The 15,794-nt window shown below is 37.0% G+C and overlaps 1 protein-coding gene across 2 annotated transcripts in view; it reads right to left on the bottom strand.

Annotated features, from left to right (window-relative positions):
• Positions 1 to 15,794, bottom strand: part of LOC115222531 (adaptin ear-binding coat-associated protein 1) — a 51,687-nt gene that overhangs the window by 16,718 nt on the left and 19,175 nt on the right. For both annotated transcript variants that reach the window (XM_036511578.1, XM_029792788.2), the window contains exons 3-5: positions 11,233 to 11,333; positions 6,279 to 6,380; positions 5,133 to 5,214 (exon numbers count right to left, since the gene is read on the bottom strand). In XM_036511578.1, the coding sequence (XP_036367471.1) occupies positions 5,133 to 5,214; positions 6,279 to 6,380; positions 11,233 to 11,333 (285 nt within the window). The remainder of the gene's footprint in view (positions 1 to 5,132; positions 5,215 to 6,278; positions 6,381 to 11,232; positions 11,334 to 15,794) is intronic.

Below are 15,794 nucleotides of genomic sequence, written 5' to 3'. Positions count from 1 at the left end.
AGCTTTCTCCGTCCGGGTTGCGGATCCGTGGAACAAGCTGCCAGACGAGATGGTAAAGATGCCGACGACCGCTTTGTTCAAAGCCTCCCTGGACTTCAAGTGGCCTGAACTCTTTACATGAACACCACCCTGTACTTAACTCCATGTCCCCCTACATGGCCTTGCTATTTGCTTTTGAGCCAAATTAACTAACTAAGTAGCTTCCCTTGTTTCTGTACTAACAGAAATCTATCTCGCTTTGAGGTTTTCTTAATGGTTTGTAACAAGCACAAAAAGTTTTTGTTAAAATACTTAATAAGGCAAATGATGAACAAGTTTAAATCTTACATCAGCATGAGATACAGTCAAATAAATTATTAGAATGAAATACACATACCTTTTTTCATTTTATTTAAAGTAAATAAGAATAAGAAAAAGGCATTGGATAAAAGGCAGAATATACCAATAGTACCCACTAGGCAAGAATATAATAAAATTACTATTCAGGGGTGGACAGTCCTATTAGCTAAATTTCAAAATAATTAATAATTGATTAAATAAAAGATATACTGAAACCGATCACCAATCTAAAGGCGTTCCCCACAATGAACTGTTGCTGAATTCCTATTACCTATTTTGCGTGGTAATAATGAGATGGTGATCATTAGAGTAAAATATAGTACTACCACAATTTATATAATGCATATCAACGACAATTTTAGTATAGTAGCATATGCAACTCTAAAAGAGAGAGGCTGAAAATTAGAATTGTAACTTCCAGGCAAATACATCAAGCTAATATCAAAAGCAGCCTTGTAATCTTTCACTACTTCGAGTCTAGATAGCTACTGTTGCTTTTTGTTTTCATTGTAAACATAACAACGATGAGCATCAAAATGCATAAAGATTGTAGTGCGCAATTATGGTAATTGTCATCATTGCAATCACCACCATCACCAGTGATGTAAATTAAGGAAAGAATAAAGATGGAAAGAGTATTTAGAGAGTTGATATTTTTTTTTAATTAGCATATTTTTGCTGTTAATAAGGTAGCACCATGATCAATAATGATAGTATTTATCACCATCATCAATGGTAGAGAGCATTGCTCTGGAATAGTTACTGCATAATTGATTTTATTATTGCATGGAGGAATTAATAGTATGCTGCTTTAGTGAGTAGCAAGACAATACTTACTTCCCTGGGCATGGACACATTGAAACTCCGACGTCTGGCAGCTGACTTGGCAGACACCCATAAAATTATCAACCATCTTACAAACAATAACTCTGAGCACCTTTTCAAAGTCCACCCGTCTAACACCCGTGGACATATTTACAAAGTCAGAAAACAGCATAGCTCCCATGACTTTAGGAAACATTTTTTCACGCTGAGAGTTGCTGAAGCATGGAACAAACTGCCGGCATCAGTTGTTAGTTGTCAGAGTACTGCATCCTTCAAAACTTCCATGCTTTCTGAGATTCACCAATACTACACCTGATTTTCTCCCCTCCATACACACACAAGCATGTATCTGACTCATACATTGTTCGCTTTCCAGACATTTGTACATTACTGCATGTGCTTTATATGCACTTTCTGACAAGTTGTGGTGCACCTGAGCACTGTATACAATAATTTCATTATTATATTATACTAGCTGAAGGTGACCCGTTCTACACGCGGGTAAGAGTGTGGTTGTTACTTTCTGTTGCTTCCTTTCAGCACGTAAAAAGCACCATCCGAACGTGGCCGATTGCAGCGCCGACTTGACTGGCTTCTGTGCCGTTGGCACGTAAAAAGCACCAACCGATCGTTGCCACTGCGAGCCCCCCTGGCACATGTACCGGCGGCACGAAAAAAGCACCCACTACACTCACGGAGTGGTTGGCGTTAGGAAGGTCATCCACCTGTAGAAACACTGCCAGATCAGACTGGAGCCTGGTGCAGCCTCCTGGCTTCCCAGACCCCGGTCAAACTGTCCAACCCGTGCTAGCACGGAAAACGGACGTTAAACGATGATGATGATTCTCCCTCTTTATTTCTCTCTCCTTTCTCTCTCACTTACTTTTCTTTTCTCTTGGACTCTCCCTCGCTTTCTCTTACTCTCTATCTTTATCTATCTCTCTCCCATTTATAAACAACAAAATATCTTGAGTAAGTTGAGAAATAAAATATTTAGAAAGATCAATCATAAATATCAGGCAGTGGCAACAGAAAGGTCTGCTTCAAGGCATACAGCAAAACGCTAACATTTAAAAGGGACAGACGAACTTGCGAGCTGAATAAAAATAATAAAATATTGGAAAGCAAAGTTTGAAGGGATAGAATCTGAGGATAGTAGAGTCACTATGACTGGCATTTCTTAACGACGGACAGCAACGTATTGACAGTTTAACGGCTGGCGTAAAATTTTGAACTTGAAGTAAAAGAAAATTCGTAAACACCAAGTTTTGAAGTGATTCTTTCTCACGACAGTAGACTCACCATGGCAAGCATTCAAAACCTCTTCATCATGGACGGCAACACATTGAAGATTAAAAGGCTGGCGCAAATTTTTTAGCTTGATGTAACAGGGAATTCCTAAACACTCGCTCCTTTTAAATTTTAATCCCCTTCCAGCCCCATTTAGACCCCTTTTTCATCTTTTGGTTAATATAACCCGATTTCATTCGGGTCTACTGGGGTCACATTTTATAAGATGAGGAATTTTGTCCTAGAGGTGACGCCTTTCATTTGAGGAAAAAAATAGTTGTCATGCAAACTTGCCAGCACTTTTAACATAGCTGTGCATATTTTCAGCTGAATCGACCAACTACGTAATGCACACATTATATATATGGCATAGTTTCGGTTGTAGTAGCACAGATTTCCGTCGATTTCCGTAAAAAACTTTTATTTTTTTACATAAGTAATGAGAGCGAAAGAGACTAAGAGGAAGCGATTTTACGACGAGAAGGTTTCACTTTGAAGTCGGCCTGTGTGTGTTTGATGGGGTGTGGGAGACAGACAGTATGTTGTGTAAGTGAAGTGCTTCTGTTAGTGTGTGTGAAGAGACAGACATACATATACACATACACCGAGTAAAAAATTACTATGAATCGACCATACATACATACACACATACATAGATACATAACATACACACACACATACATGCAGACATACATATACACATACACCGAGTAAAAAATTACGATGAATCGGCCATACATACATACATACACACACACATACTTACACACACACACACATACATAGATACATACACACCACACATACATGCATACATACATATACACATACACCGAGTAAAAAATCAGTTATCTCTCTCTTTCACACATTACTCTCTCTGTCTCTTCGCACACACTAACAGAAGCACTTCACTTACACAACATACTGTCTGTCTCCACACCCCATCAAACACACACAGGCCGACTTCAAAGTGAAACCTTCTCGTCGTAAAATCGCTTCCTCTTAGTCTCTTTCGCTCTCATTACTTATGTAAAAAAATAAAAGTTTTTTACGGAAATCGACGGAAATCTGTGCTACGACATGCGAAACTTCGCCATATATATATATATATATGTGTGTGTGTGTGTGTGTGTGCACGCATTATATATACAAATGTATACAAATGAGATATATATCTGTATAAATTAAATTAGAGAGAAAACCACTAATAGGCAAATCAAACAGTGAAAAAACAAAAACATAAAAAAATATAATATAGAAAATATAGAAAATATAAAATTGAAAAATTTAAATTATTTAAATTGAAAATAAAAATTATTAAATTATATTTATAATTTGTTTAAAAATATATATAACTATGGAAAAGTATGAAAAACTTTAATATACATAAATACAGATATATACACTTTGTATATATACATTATATATACATATTTATATATAGAACACACACACACATACATTATATATACATATTTATATATAGAACACACACACACACATATAAATGAACGCAAGAATATCTGATTCATAATATTTGTTCTCATGCTCGTGTGTTGATTGTTGGTGACAGACAGATACTTAAAAGAACGCCGCCGGAGTGATAGGAAGGTAGGAAACAGAGTCAGTGAAAAAGAGAGGAAATAGCGAGAGTGACAGATACTTTAAATAACGGTAGTGGAATTCTCAAAGTTATAAATGAAGGGGAGTAAGAGAGGGAAAGGAGGAAATAGCGTGAGTGAGGAAGATGGCCCCTAGCAACAACACTTTTTAAGATAGGGATTTCTAAGGTAGCCCACAAGCATCGTCACCTCATTCTACACGTCCCTGTAAATTTTGGAGCGAATCGGACGGGGCGTAGTGGCATTAAAAGCGATCCAAGCGGTAAAAACGCATTTCAGTTTTATATATAGAGATTATAATGCATGTATTATAAATAAATTAGTATCAGTATTTGACTGTAAATGTATCTGTAGTCTTACCTGAAGTTACTCTACACGGACTTAAAGTGATGGTTCTATATAATTGGATGTATTTTGTTTTCACTCTCATTATTCCACTTAATTTTGAATCTTTACAACAGAAATTTCTCAACTGATAAGAGAAATTTATTTATCAAATAACTAGTGTTATTGTACTCAGATATTAATTCTGGTATATCCTAATAGAATAAGGAAAAAGCACTGACTCTGTAGCACTGCATGAAAACTGAAAGACATAAAAAATCTATAGCAAAGCAAAACTTTGGATCATTGATAATCGTCAATAAAAAAACCCATGGTTGCTCTTATATCTCTACTAGTTTGCTAAGATCTTAAGAGTAGATCCTCCAAGATTTTCTACAGCCAAGTACATATATTTTATATATACAAATATGCTTTTTATCTAAAACGGTTTTAACCTTAAGCATTCAAATTACTCTGTCAGATGTAATGCTTATTTATTCACATTGTTTTGAACTACTCATGCATTATTTTGTAGCTTCAAGATTTCAATGTTGTGATTGGTCATTTTTTTTTTTTTAATGACATTGTAGGGTAGATACGAGAGGCCAAATTCAATCAGTCTGAACATAAAACAGATAGAATATCTGAGCCAAACATGGCTAAAGGGTTAAAAATAATTTATATCAGACAGCTAAAATGAAATACAAGAATATTTGAAGATTAGAAACTTACTTAAAATGATCTTGTAGAGCAACATTCAGATCAAATGAATCACTTCTATCTGTAAAACCAATTCCAATGAAAGCACTTCGTTCTGAAAGCAAAAATTGAAATATGAAAGAATTTGATTTCAGACAAATAGTTAAGCTTTAAATAAACATAGCTGTTTAAAGCAATATAAGTGTAGGTGACAATGAATTAGAATTATATTAGTAGTAAAAAGTACTCCTTGCATCTAATGATTTGAAAGGTAGTAAAAAAAAAAAACCAGTCAGGTGTAGATGTTAGACAAATTTAGCAGCAAAGATAGAAGAATAGGTTTAACAAAATTGTCCTATTTATAGGACAATGGTGTAATAAATAAAATCTTTTATTTTTTTTACTTGTTGGGTCTGGAGGAAGGGACAGTGCCCATGGTCTTTGCAGGCCCTCCGAGACCAGGGAAACAGATGCTGTAAATGTTCCTCTTGAATCATTGCAAGTGAATACCTGTGGGAAAGACATAAGCAAAGAGGAGTTGTGGTATAGAGCACTATGCAGAAGAGTCTATAATTCAATCACCAGCTAAAGATTCTGATTTTGACAGGTTAGTATTGGTTTAGAAAGGAAACTTCTTTCGTTAAAACAAAAACATCCCATTGGACCATTGGATGTATAATGTCATTTACGTATGGGCCATGGGCATCTGAGTTGACAAGCAGTTTTGCAACAGAGGTATCAGCTGAAGTATGCCTGAGAAGCAACTACATTGGTATGTAAAGCGATCAGATGATTAAACTGGGAGACGAAAGTGCCAAGAATTGACAGTGGAGGGTTTAAGATTCAGAAGCAAAACACGAGGCATCAGAAAAGAGATGAAACGTGGTGAAAAGAATTAGAGATAAGATGTGTCTTAAACACATCAAACCAAGACTAAAATGTAAAGACAGATAAAATAATCATTAATGATAATGATGTCAATGACTTCTTAGGCTATTAAAATTTCAAAATATATCCACTATGTAAAACTCAATTGGAATATAAAGTTAGAAAAAAAAAACATTTAAATACAATATTTTGTCAAATAGCAAATTATTGAATATTAAAAAAATCTGAAAAGATTTTTTTTCTTTTGAAATAAAATCCTTTGTAATAACTGTAAATTTTGATGTTCCTTACCCCCTTCTTTGATTCGAATCACAAAGTATCTACTGGAATCCATCACAGGCTCAATAGCTAAACCAGGGTAGGCATCAACAGGACATTTTGCAAATTCTTCACCTAATAAAATCAAATACAACATTTAAACATACAGTAATTATGGAGCTGGACAACATGACAATTTAATTTATAGGCCTACATCTATAACACTTATATTCAAAATAATCTCAGTTCATAAGATAGATAGAAATTAGTGTTACTAAGAGTATCCTACTTGATAACCAACTACTCTAAATATACAGATCTGTTTATAATGTTGACCAGACAAGGACTACTGAGCTTGAAAATATAACAAATGAATATTACTATGATAGATAGGTGCACTTGTGACTGTGTGGTAAGAAGCTTGCTTCTCAACCACATGGTTTCAGGTTCAGTCCTACTGTGTGGCACCTTGGACAAGTGTGTTCTACTATAGCCTCGGGCTAACCAAAACTTTGTGAGTGGACTTGGAAGGTAGAAATTGAAAGGACCCTGTTGTATATATGTGTTTGTGTGTGTGTGTGTTTCCTACCACCACTTCACAACTGGTGTTGGTTTGTTAACATCTCTGTAACTTCGAATTTTAGCAAAAGACACTGATAAAATAAGTATCAGGCTTTAAAAAAAATTAAGTACTGGATTCGATTCATTCAACTAAAATTCATTCAGACATGGTCACAGCCTAATAACTGAAACAAGTAAAAGATAAAAGATAGATATATGGGTATAATCTTGAATTCAGAAACAAAAGGTGCAGGTTTGAAATTTTAATGACAAATGTAAGAAATTATGTCAGTCACATGGTCTTCTTTTGCAGTCTCCAAGGAGGAAAGTGTTTATGCTAGTCTCCCAACCATATGGTTCTGGGAGTTTAGTCTCACTGCATGGCACTTAGGGTAAGTGTTTTCTACCATAACCTCAGGCAGAACCAAAGCCTTGTGAGTGGATTTGGTAGATGGATACTTAAAGAAGCCTATCGTGTGTGTGCATGTCTGTATTTGTCCCTTATCACTGCTTGACAACCAACACTGGTTGTTACAGGGATGTAAACAGATGACCTCTCCCTTAGCAGTTCAGCAAAATAGGATAAATACCAGGCTTTCAAAAAAAGTGTTGGCATTGATTTGTTTGACTAAAATTCTTCATGGCAGTGCCCCAGCAAGGCTGCAGACTAATGAGCGAAACAAGTAAAAGTTAAAGGATAAAAGTAAATGAAGTCATTAATATGTCAGTATAGCAACTGTGTTTTTAACATATAATACTGTAAAGGGCAGTGGAGGCACATGGCCTAGTGGTTAGAGCAGTGGACTCGCAGCCGAGGGATCGCAGGTTCGAATCTCGGACCGGGCGATGAGTGTGTTTATGAGTGAAACACCTAAGCTGCACGTGGCTCCGGCAGAAGGTAATGGCAAACTTCTGCTGACTCTTTTGCCACAACTTTCTCTCACTCTTTCCTCCTGCATCTTGTAGCTTACGTGTGATGGACTGGCATCCTGCCCAGGTGGGGAACCTATACGCCAAGGAAACCGGCCCTTATGAGCCAGATGTGGCTTGAGAAGGGACAAACAACAACAACAACTGTAACAGCAGCAAAAAGGAAGTGACTTCCATCTTGTACATGACCTGTCAATACAATAGTCTATGGCCAAAATATCTGGATATGCCACATTAGTTGATAAGCTATCCTGAGCCTTCACATTTAGGATGAACACAGTCTCATAGCGGACGGATAGATTACATGGGCTTGAACAGTGGCAAAATGCTACCTTAAATTTTATAACAAATTGTTTTATATTGATTCTGAATTCAAATCAGGTTAACCTTTTACTACACTTTTCTTTGCTTGACAAAGTACTTTAGGCATGTAAAAAGCACTCAGCACACTCTGTAAAGTGGTACATGTTAGGAAGAACATCCAGCCATAGAAACCATGTCACAGTAAACGATTGGAGTTTGAACAGCTCCCTGGATGGCCAGCTCCTGTCAAACCATCCAATCCATGCCGGCATGGAAAACAGATGTTAAATGATGATGATGATGATGATAATGAATACTGTACCATCAAATTTAACAGGAATTTAGTCATGTTACAATTAACTAATCTTATACAATTTTCAAAAATTTGGGAATGTTCTTTGAGAGGCCCTCTCAATGTAGCCGGAGTGGAGGCGCAATGGCCCAGTGGTTAGGGCAGTGGACTCGCGGTCATAGGATCGCGGTTTCGATTCCCAGACCGGGCGTTGGGAGTGTTTATTGAGCGAAAACACCTAAAAGCTCCACGAGGCTCCGGCAGGGGATGGTGGTGATCCCTGCTGTACTCTTTCACCACAACTTTCTCTCACTCTTACTTCCTGTTTCTGTTGTACCTGTATTTCAAAGGGGCCTGCCTTGTCACTCTCTGTGTAACGCTGAATATCCCCGAGAACTATGTTAAGGATACACCTGTCTGTGGAGTGCTCAGCCACTTACACGTTAATTTCACGAGCAGGCTGTTCCGTTGATTCGGATCAACCGGAACCCTCGTCGTCGTAACCGACGGAGTGCTTCCATCCAATGTAGCCAATCCAGAGAGAGGAAGGGAGCAGGAAGGGAATCAGTTCACAGTACTTTATCAATTCCAAAAATGATGGAAGTCAAAGTTGGCAATGGCAGTATTTGGACTTAGAGTGCAAAGACTTGAAACAGACACTGCAAAGAATTCCACAAGATGTTCTAATGACTCTCATAATTTGCTGCCTTGGAACTGCATTATCCAGTATCTTTCTTTTTGAAATGGTGAGATATTTTTTGTCAAAAGTTTAAGTATAGAGGTTTCATTAGTAACTTAAATGTACACATCCAAACAACACAGCCTTATAAATTAGTAACAGCAACCATAGTTTCCAGCATTCTCCAAACTCAGTTGCACAGTTACTTTGACTTTACATCAAAAAGCATCAAATATGCCGTTAAAGTTAGAAAAAAAAATACTACAAAAATGCAATGAATTATGTACATTCCTTAATGCAGTATTTATAGCACTAGTACAAGACCTAATAAAGAAAGCAAAACAACACATGTATATATATTTAGCAATCACAGACACCACATTTAAATGGCGCAAATTGTTCAAAGAAGATATTTAGTCTATAATGGATTATGTCACTCCTATCTTCACAACAAATTACAAAGAATAATCATAAACTGAACCCAGAAAACATAATCACAAGCAGTACACAACCCATACATGCAATAAAACAAAAATACTTAAAAATGAAAGGTGACCTGGATATGCAAGTCCTACAATTTATTGCTGCAGAAAGTTTCAATCCTTACAGAACTTGCTACTGCATGTAGAATCTATCAGACATCTACAACACCTCAGAAAAGTAATTAAGAAAAAAATCTCTCCCACCACAGTCCAGGCAAAAAAAACATACATACAAAAAATAATATCAAGAAACTTATTTTATTTACTCCAAACATACTTCTAGAATATTCAATACCTGAAGTAAATATAGAAGAACAGGACACGCTGTGCTCAGAGTGTGGCGGCTTTAGCAAGTTCTGTAAATTTAACTGATCTCTGCAGTGACCATCACCAGAACTTATTTGCATACAAGAAGCTGGATATTGCAAAAGAAGCAACGTTGTCAGATTGCTGCCTGTATGATGAAACGTATTTCATAATCTAACAGCATGGTCCACCACTAAGTGGCGGAATGGTATATCTGGAGTTTTCTATTTGTGAATTGCACTATCATTTGACTGATTACCTACACATGATAAATCTGCTCAAAGCTAACCTTGGGCTGAACAACAACAACAACAACAAAATGCTAGCTAACAAACTACTTTTCTCAGATCACAAGCTTATGTTAAAATACAACAACACATCTGGTAGTTGCAAGTTCCTGAATGGAGTACCATGAAGATATATACTCAAACCCACTTCTTAATTAATTGGTTTCAAATTTTGACAGTTTTGGGGGAGGGGAGGGGTAAATCAATTATATTGACCCCAGTGCATAACCGGTACTTATTTTATCAACTCTGAAAAGATGAAAGGCAAAGTCGACCTTGGCAGAATTTGAACTCAAAACCCACTACTTAATTTGTTAATACATGATCTTCCTGCACTCTAATAAAGCACATTCCTCATCATCACCACCGTTTAACATCAGCTTTCCATGCTAGCATGGGTTGGGCAATTTGACTGAGGACTGGTGAACCAGATGGCTGCACCAGTCTCCAATCTGATCTGGCAGAGTTTCTACAGCTGAATGCCCTTCATGACACCAACCACTCCGAGAGTGTAGTGGGTGCTTTTACATGCCACCGGCACGAGAGCCAGTTAGGTGGTACAGGCAACAGCCATGCTCAAATGGTGTTTTTTACATGCCACCTGCACAGGAGCCAGTCCAGCGGCACTGGCAATGATCTCGCTCGATTTTTTTTTGATTTTTTACTGCCAGCTCTGTCTGGCACCTGTGCGGGTAGCACGTAAAAAGCACCCACTACACTCACGGAGTGGTTGGCGTTAGGAAGGGCATCCAGCCGTAGAAACACTGCCAGATCTGACTGGGCCTGATGAAGCCTTCCAGCTTCACAGACCCCAGTTGAACTGTCCAACCCATGCTAGCATGGAAAACGGACGCTAAATGATGATGATGATGATGATGATTACCCATAAAAAATGGGAACACACACACAAATCTTACAGAAACACAAATAAAACAAAATAAACAGGGTTCAAACATATAACAGATACAAATAAGCTAAGGATAGTTTTTTTAACTTTTTTCTAGACTACTGAAGAAAATATCAGTAATCCAGTTTGATAATATATTTTACAATGCTTTTTTTTTTCCTTTTAAATTTTATATTTATATATTGTAAATTTATATTTGTAAGTTCATTCTAAAAATGTAAAGTAGAAAATTCCAGACACCTGATACTTTGTCTTCCAACTTCAATGTAAGTTCTTTGCCCTTATAAGTAACTCTCAATCTTCCAGTCCAGTCAGGAGCATCAAGTTTCCAATCTGATGCCCTATTTTTAGAAAACAGAGCAAAAAGAAAAAAAAAGAAAAAGAAAAAAAACAATCAATAAAAGTTAAAATAAACAAAAATAAGATATCAGATTATCACAAAGAGATCATTAAAGTATTACAAAAAAAATTCTGCTGCTAAAAAAAGTTATTATATATCTATTTTTACTAGAATTCTGTTAGCTTGAAATGTATACACCGAGTGAAAATAGTGCTAGTTTTCATTAAATCCTACAGTTAATTATATGGGTGTAGGTGTGGGTGCATGGCAAGAAGTTTGCTTCCCAACCACATAGTTCTAGGTTCAGTCCCACTGTATGGCACCTTGGGCAAGTGTCTTCCACTGTAGCCTTAGGCTGACTAAAGCCTTGTGAGCGGGTTTCGTAGACAGAAACTGAAAGAAGCCCATTATATATATATATATATATATATGTGTGTGTGTGTGCCTTTGTGTGTGTTTGTCACCCATCACCACTTGACAAACAGTACTGGTGTTTACATCTCCATGACTTAGTGATTCAGGAAAGGAAACTGACAGAATAAGTATCAGGGTAAAAAAAAAACAGTACTGGGGTTAATTCATTCAACTAAAAATTCCTCAAGGTGGTGCCCCTGTGTGGCCACAGTCTAATGATTGAAACAAGTAAAAGATAAAAGGTAAATTATTAATTAGAAATTGTAAACCTAAACATTGGGGGAGAATAGTAGTAAAGGTGTCAAGATTAAATCTTTTAATTCCATTTTTAGTGTTTCATATAAATAACAAAGATGATGAATTACTAAGCATTATTACATTATAAACTGAAGGTAGAACAGAAAACAGCAAATTTATTCATATATTATGTTTACATAATATATGAATAGGTAAGTAGCTTGCTTACCAACCACATGGTTCCGGGTTCAGTCCCACTGCGTGACAACTTGGGCAAGTGTCTTCTACTATAGCCTCAGGCCAACCAAAGCCTTGTGAGTGGATTTGGTAGACGGAAGCTGAAAGAAGCCCGTCGTATGTATGTATATGTATATATATGTGTTTGTCCCCCCAACATCGCTTGACAACCAATGCTGATGTGTTTACGTCCCCGTAACTTAGCGGTTTGGCAAAAGAGACCGATAGAATAAGTACTAGGCTTACAAAGAATAAGTCCTGGGGTCGATTTGCTTGACTGAAGATGGTGCTCCAGCATGACCACAGTCAAATGACTGAAACAAGTAAAAGAGTAAAAGAATATATTAATGTATAATGTGAAACACTAATAATGGGTTATGATGTCACAAGATAAAGCATCTAGTGCACTTAGTAAGGTGGTTAGCCATCGGAAGGGCATCCATCTGTAGAGTCCATGTCAAATGACAAGTACAAGCAGCCGTCCATAAGAATGGCGGCTTCTAATAAGAAATAACTCGGGCTATCACAAACAGTCTAGCTATGCTATCATGGAAAATGGCAGTCAAATGATGAAGATGAAACCCTGGAAAAAAAAAATACCAGTTGCGTACGATATGTACCAACTTCTCTTACTGTTATAATGCTTACAAAAATAAGGTTTTAGTAAGAAATTGCTGACCTTGGGATGAACAACAACACAAAATGCTAGCTAACAGACTACTTTTTTCAGATCACCATGTAAAATAAGATCTGTAAAAGTTCACATATCTTATCCTCAAAATAAAGAAAAAATGACCATTGAACATTCCAAGTAATCTGTGAAGCGTACCTGCTGTTAAGTCGATCAGTACAAGAGAATAAGAAGTGTTTACAGCAGTTTAATGTTCATATGTTTACAGCAGTTTAATGTCCTTCAACATACAACACAGGATTCATTTCCCAGACACAGCAGTTCTAATCCCAAGGGAGGCAACTCAATATTAACACCTTGCTGGTGTTAGGTTTTAAATCAATTTGGTAATGTTGACATAGTGAACTTTTCCAAAGCCTCAAACCACAATAATCAGTTGTTTATTGTCAGAGGAAGCACCTGCTTATGTCAGATGGTCTGAAATCATCTCATTCTATTCGATCTTAACTTCGTTGCTTATCATCATTTCTTTCTATTCTTGTCACAAATAAGATTAGATGAATTAAAGGTCTCTACAAGTGACGGGTTGTCAGTTTTGCAGAACACTTCTGGCAATCTGGGCAGCTACTAAGACACCAGCGTCACTTGCTTCACCGAGTGCAAGAGTCTCTGAAGTTAGTGGACTTTACACAGTCCAGTTGTTTTGTTATTAACATACTGGAGCCATCTTATTCATATGAGTTCCAACAAATATGATAAAACTACTCTGCAAAGATCCATCTTCCAAACTGACAAAAGTGGTATCAGAGTAACTGATTATATTTAAATTTTGAGATTTTCTCAAAGCTGGAAAAGATATAGAACTTGCCTTAGATTTCAACTTTGACAATACTTTCTTAGCTTCAAACAGCATCCTTACTTTGGGATGTTGTCCAGTGTTACTCATTCTACAAATGTCAAATGATACATCTAGATCTTCAAGATACTTACAACATCTGACCTCAGTCTTTTTCACTTAACTCATCATTTTTCCTAAGCAACTTTTCTTCCTTTATTTCTTTTGGAGGTATGGATGATATGTATAAAGTCAGTCAATAATAATTTTTATCATGTATTGATTAACATTCAATCCTAAACTCTTAAATGTTCAACTTTAATGAATTTTTACTTTAAACTCCTTATCTTATAGCTTCCTGACCACATGTAAAAGACTCTGTTTTTAGATCACTTGAATCTTCCTCATAACTACATGCAACAAGATGGCTCTTTATTATCATTTTATTATCTTTGTGTTTTCCAGGAACCACTCATCTAGTTAATACAGTTTTCTGACACATACAGGGCACACATTCATATATATCCCAATTCTTCATTACGCTTAGCATCAATTACTTCTTTTCTTGATCTAGTACAGCAGTAAGTAAAATGGCATGTTCCTGCTCAACTATTTTCTGAATTACCTCTCTCTATTGTTCTGCAGGATCTGCATTCTCCCCTTCCTGCTTAGTCAATAACTATATTTTCTTTTGAAGTTTTGGCTCTTATATTTTTTCCTCACATCCTTTCAATTTATATTCCACTATTTTATTTCAACCTGGTTTTTCAGTCCTGTTTTTTAAACCAGTGCAGACTCATCAATGTCTTTATTATCACCAACATCTTTCCGATCCAGTGCCTTAGTTTGCTCATTAAATATACATACTTATTCATTCATTTCTATCAAATCTTCAACATTCTTGCTTTTAATCACAACTTCCTTTTTCATCTTTATCATTTGATATGGATCATCATCATCATCGTTCAACGTCCATTTTCCATGCTAGCATGGGTTGGACAGTTCGATCGAGGTCTGGGAAGCCTGGAGGCTGTGTCAGGTTCCAGTCTGATTTGGCAGTGTTTCTACAGCTGGATGCCCTTCCTAATGTCAACCACTCCGTGAGCGTAGTGGATGCTTTTTACATGCCACTGGCATAGGGGCCAGAGGAGGCTGGCAAACGGCCATGATCGGTTGGTGCTTTTTACATGTCATCGACATGGACGCCAGCCAAGAGGCGCTGGCATCAGTCATGTTCAGACGGTGCTTTTTATGTGTCACCGGCACAGGTATCTTTACAATTTCCATTTGATTTTGTAGTTAAGATACCCATGTCGGTGACACGTAAAACACACCGTCTGAACGTGGCTGATGCCAGCGCTGCCTGTCTGGAAAATGCTCTTCCATACCTAATGAGTATAAATTGACCTTTGCTACCCAAAAAATTTGGTTGCCAGCTACAAATTCTTCATCAACTTATGTCTCTATTCTTAGACCTCAGGGCTCTCCTTAACTTTCCACTAGCTTTAGCTTCAAGTAATTCTTTCTTGCTGTATGAATATCATTTAAATTAATTCTAATCATATCACCAGTTACTCTTTTACATGTTTCAGTCATATGACTGTGGCCATGCTGGAGCACCGCCTTTAGTCAAGCAAATCGACCCCAGGACTTATTCTTTGTAAGCCTCGTACTTATTCAATCGGTCTCTTTTGCCAAACCGCTAAGTTACAGCAATGTAAACACACCAGCATCGATTGTCAAGCGATGTTGGAGGGACAAACACAGACACACATATATATATACATATATACAACAGGCTTCTTTCAGTTTCCATCTACCAAATCCACTCACAAGGCTTTGGTTGGCCCAAAGCTATAGTAGAAGACACTTGCCCAAGGTGTCATGCAGTGGGATTGAACCCGGAACCATGTGGTTTGTAAGCAAGCTACTTATCATACAACCACTCCTACGCCTATATGTTGTTGCAGATGCCAGAACGAATAAGTGGTCAATCAGAACTGATGGTGTGTTAACATTCAAACCAAAACCCAAAATCATTTGTATTAAATCTTGAGTAATTCTGAAGCACATTTTTTCGCACTAATAACTCATGCCAGAGTTATATA

The sequence above is a fragment of the Octopus sinensis genome, linkage group LG20 (assembly GCF_006345805.1).
Source record: "Octopus sinensis linkage group LG20, ASM634580v1, whole genome shotgun sequence".
Taxonomy (NCBI): Eukaryota; Metazoa; Mollusca; class Cephalopoda; order Octopoda; family Octopodidae; genus Octopus; species Octopus sinensis.
Note: the sequence above shows the minus strand (reverse complement) of the source record. Positions and strands in the feature narration are given on the sequence as shown.